General features: G+C 36.2%; 1 protein-coding gene across 1 annotated transcript in view; it reads right to left on the reverse strand.

Annotated features, from left to right (window-relative positions):
* Positions 1-2801: 2801 nt before the first annotated feature.
* Positions 2802-5049, reverse strand: part of Ak9 (adenylate kinase 9) — a 127348-nt gene continuing 125100 nt past the window's right edge. Inside the window, exons 40-41 of the mRNA XM_048787325.1 lie at positions 3938-4052; positions 2802-3518 (exon numbers count right to left, since the gene is read on the reverse strand). Of these exons, the coding sequence (XP_048643282.1) occupies positions 3316-3518; positions 3938-4052 (318 nt within the window). The 3' untranslated portion in view covers positions 2802-3315. The remainder of the gene's footprint in view (positions 3519-3937; positions 4053-5049) is intronic.

The raw sequence follows: 5049 nt of genomic DNA on the forward strand, positions 1-5049 counted from the left end.
AAAGGAGGAATGGAAATGGAATGAGCAGGATAGGAGGGAAGAGAAGAGGGGAGGGGAGGGGAGGGGGGATAGTAGAGGATAGGAAAGGCAGCAGAACACAACAGACACTAGTATGGCAATATGTAAATCAATGGATGTGTAACTGATGTGATTCTGCAATCTGTATATGGAGTAAAAATGGGAGTTCATAACCCACTTGAATCAAAGTGTGAAATATGATATATCAAGAAATTTGTAATGTTTTGAACAACCAACAATAAAAAAATTTAAAAAAAAATTAAAAAAATGAAAGTTACTACAAAGCTGTAAAAAAAAAAGAAGAAGACTGGATTTTATTTTAATTGAAATGGGGACCAATGGAAGATCTCATAAAGACTGGTGAAATCTGATTTATGTAGTTAAGGACTACTCCAGCTGCAGGAGGAAGATTAGATCCTAGAGGGACATGGGTACAGACATAAGGATTAGGGTGAACAGTGCAAGATGTGAAAAGGCCCATATTCAAGGTATTTGGTGGTGTGGGGGTGGGGGTCTGACAGGATTTACTGAGAAAGTCAATAGGAGGAGTGAGGGAAAGAATGTAATCAAGATTGACCCTGGGTTTGGGGCCAGATCATTTGTACAGTGTTACCATTCATTTATTTGGAGGAAGAAGAGTTGGATTGGGTAACAAGTAGAAGATGGACCTATTAATTAAATTTGAGATGTCAACTAGATAGCCATATCTGACATACAATATGAATTAAAGAATCATAATTCAGTGCTGAGAATGGAATTGGGGATAAAAAAATTTTTAGATGTTGATGAACCTTTATTTTATTTATTTATTTATTTATTTATTTATTTATTTATGTGTAGTGCTGAGAATCAAACCCAGTGCCTTGCATGTGCTAGGCAAGTGCTCTACCAATGAGCCACAACCGTGTTTTTTTTTCTTTTTCTTTTTTTTTTTTTGTGTGTGTGTGTTTTTTTTTAGGGGGAGGGTACCCAGGATTGAATTCAGCGGCACTCGACCACTGAGCCACATCCCCAGCCCTATTTGTGTTTTATTTAGAGACAGGGTCTCACTGAGTTGCTTAGCGCCTTGCTTTTACTGAGGCTGGCTTTGAACTCGGGATCCTTCAGCCCCTTCCAAGCCTTCCAAGCCCCTGGGATTCCACCATGCCTGTTGAAATTTAGAATATAATAGTAGAATTAGCAGAGCATAGATTATGAACCATTTAAGTTAAATCACTTACAGAGTGAATATTGGTAGATGAAATGGAATATCCAGAGTTTTTCTCTTTTTTCTCCCAATCCAATTTCTATCCTGTCCAATTCATTTGACCTTGGGAAGGCTGAAAGGACTCAAGGAGACTTTATCAACAGAGCCCTGTGCCTTACTGGTTCAGGAGAACCAGGCAGGAGACTGGAGGAAGGAGAGGGTCATGATCAGTTGGCAGTTAAAGGCTGGAGGAAGCCATCGATCATGCTCTAGAACTGTGACGTATGAAGGTGGTGGAGCTCAGAAGACATTTCTTGGATTTGTAGAATTCTCAGGGTGAAGCTGTAGCCCCTCCCTCATACCCACACTCTGTTTCTTTTGCTTTTTATTCTGTCCTGAGAAACACAGGGGGTCTTGATGCCTCTAGGATTAGTCCAGCTGCATGTTTTCCTGACAGGCTTGAATCCAAGCAAACACTGATAAAGTAGTTAAACTGTTGCCCTAAATACTAAAAGAAACTAACCTGGGCCTTAAGCCAAATTCCTTAAACCTTCTTATACAAACCATGGCTTGACCTCTTCCTTGTGGCAATACCTCTGTAGAATACCCGTTATCTCACTGCAGCCCCTTCTGTACATCAGTTCCTCTAATAAATGCTTTGGACTGATCACCTGGCATACTGCTTCTTTCTTTGGAATCCAAACTGGCCCTATCTTGAATGTGGGAGGTTTCCCGCTCTAGCCAGGGGATCAGCAGGAAGAAGCAGAAGTCATATTAGAGAACATGATCCCAGGAGATGGCTGATATCCCGTGGTTCTGGACTCGCTCTTGAGCATGTGAAATACTCTCTGGAAGTCCAAGGAAACACTTGGGTGTATTCTGATGGGACTGGTGTCCTTCATAAGAAGAAATGAAGTGTTGTAAAGGAAATTCAATTTACCTATAAACTGAAACTTGGGAACATCTGTATCCTGTTAAGAATGAAAAATTCAGCAGAAGGTAGTCTGGTGATAGGAATATGGTAAATTACAGGTAGTAAGTAAAGGAAGGGAGTTAAGAGAGGGTAGAATTTACATCAACAGAAAACTTTGTAGCTCCAAGCAACTACTCCCCAGCTCCTGAACCAGGCTTTGAGGTTATCCTAACTTTGATAATAGGCTTCTATTTGTTTAAAAATTATTTTATTATGAAATGTATAATAAAAATATATGTAAAACAGGCTTCAAGTTTTAATTAACTTTATTGAAATTATAGGGATCAAGGAGCTAAATCATTGATTTTAGAGATTAAAAAACGAAGACTCAGAGAATTCAAGATTTACTGGTTACATAATTAATGTTTGTATTTTTGAGAGAGCCAATCTTACTATTTAATATTTTAGATTTTTAATACTGCTGCTGAAAAATTGACCTTATTTTTTAAAATCTCATTCAGATTCAATTAGTACATTTTCCTCTATTTTATATATTTTGATAGATGTCATATAATAAGAGTTCATCTTTCCTAAAATTTCAGGTGATTTCTAATTACAAAACAATATATAAAGTATGCTTCAGTTTGCTCTCAACTTCAAGAAAAGAGGCAGGCAGACAGACAGTTACTTCAAAATTACCCATTTATTTTGTCGGGAAAATGATAGTGTGTTATGTTCACAAAGTTTATAAACAACTCCTATGTAAAAAGTATAAACAAAATTTCTGGTTTATATCAATGTTAATTTTGCTTCTCAAAGCTTTCTAACATTTTATATGAGTAATTTTAACTGAGACAGATTTTTCTACTGAAAAGTTAGAAAGGAAAATAAGTTTATTAAATAAAATAGGTTATTTAAATATCCTAAATGAAATTAAATAAATGTCTGTTTTGTTAAAGCATCAAAGTTTCAGGCAAGGAGCAATACACTTTAAAATTATATTCAAACTTATTCTTACAGAAGAGCAACTTTTCCTGGCTAGTAGACCTTTGAGTCCATTTGAATTCTGGAAACCATGGAACGTCACTCAGGGAAGGAAATGTACTTCAGAGAGGGAGAGATTTTTCAGTTTTCTCTCAACTTTCTTCTATCACCTGGAGATAACTCTTGAGATTCAGATTGTGGAAACCTAATCAAACTATCCACTAAGTGGGTCTATATTTTTAAGGGAGAGAAAGGTCTGTAATTTATGATCAAAGTCAATTGCTCTAAACTGAGGTTCCTTGTATTGTCTGGTCATCTTATCACCCAGGTACGTTATGAGTTCACATCTCTCCATAAACTGTTCCATCTTCTTCTTATACTTTTTTCTTGTATATTCAGAACCTTTGGGATTAAATGCTGTAGAAAATTCCACAGAATTTTTGTGAATGTTTTCTGATAGGTTAGTGAGTTATTAACTGAAAGAGAAATAAAACTGGGTGTGTAAGTGAGTTGCACCGTGATGGATGGCTAAGGAGACAGTCCTTTCCAGACAGGATTTGAGGATTCTATTTTTGGCCATAATTGTCTATATTCACCTTTCTTTGTGGCATGGATTATTAAGAACTAACTATATTAGTTATAGTCCCTGCTTTAAAACTAGCTATTCAGTTTTGATATTTTTTGTTATTTTGTATTGCATTTGCCCCTCCCTCTCTCTCTTTCTCTTCAATGAAGCAACCACCCCAGTTTAAACAATCCTATTTATCGTATTTATAATGTATACTACAGTGAATGATAAATTAGTTCTGAGCAGTGTATCATTAAAAAAGACATACCTTTTAGATGGAATGCTATATACAATAATGCAGATCTCTGTACACTTAAGAAGGGGAATTTGGGCTTCAGGCATCCTGCTGCATTCATTGCTTTAATTAAAGAAGATGCAGTACCCTGTAGGAAGGGAATAATTTAAATCATGTATTTATTTGAGTTTGGTTTCTTTTCTCAGTGAAGATGAATAGAGAGGCCTATTCCTTTCCTCAAATAACCTCCCTGAGGTTGTGAATGAGGGTTATAAAGAAAGTCAGACGACCATATAGCAAACAGGAAAGAATATACTAACTACATTTGATTAGGAAAAATGAGATGTAAATTGACTTAGTACCAGTTGGGTAATGGATACATGCATGAGCTTCATTATACCATTCTATTTTTATATGTTGCACATTTTCCATAACAAAAAAGAAAAGAAAAAAGGGACCACTGGGCTTTGAGCTATCTGGGCTCATCTCTGCTTCAAAAGATCAGAATTATCACCACACTCAAAATTCCAGAGCTCAGAAGATAAGAATTTAATGATAAAATTTGGCCTTTATGAGAATATTTCTTTCTGGGTGAGCTTCCCTGGAATTTTGATATTAAACCAGACTGAAGACTAACTTTCTAGCACATTGAAAAAGACAATGTAGTTAAGAATTTGTGATAAAGGTATAAAATTATGCCCTGGGCATTTATTTTATAGAATTTTTAAAAATAGCTGTCAAAATAGTAGTCAACTACTGATAAACTTATTATTTTAAAAAGAGTTACATCCAAATTAAATAAGATGACACCAGTAGATAGCTTCATCTGGATTTGGGGCAAAATATTTGTCTGGTATTGCAGCTTGACTCTTGAGCAGTGAAGAAGCTGCTTGGAGACTGAATCTGCACATTTCAACTTATGAAAAAATGTACAGACTGAAATTTTAAAATGGGAACCAGCTGGGCATAGTGGCACATGACTCTACTCCCAGCAACTTGGGAGGCTGAGGCAGAAGGATCACAAAGTTCTAGGCCAACATCAGTGACTTAGTGAGGCCCTAAGCAACTTAGCAAGACCCTGTCTCAAAAGGAAAAATTCTGTGGTAAAGTTCCCTGGGTTAAATTCCTAGTACCAAAAAAAGTCA

The sequence above is a fragment of the Marmota marmota genome, unplaced genomic scaffold, assembly GCF_001458135.2.
Source record: "Marmota marmota marmota unplaced genomic scaffold, marMar, whole genome shotgun sequence".
Classification (NCBI taxonomy): Eukaryota; Metazoa; Chordata; class Mammalia; order Rodentia; family Sciuridae; genus Marmota; species Marmota marmota.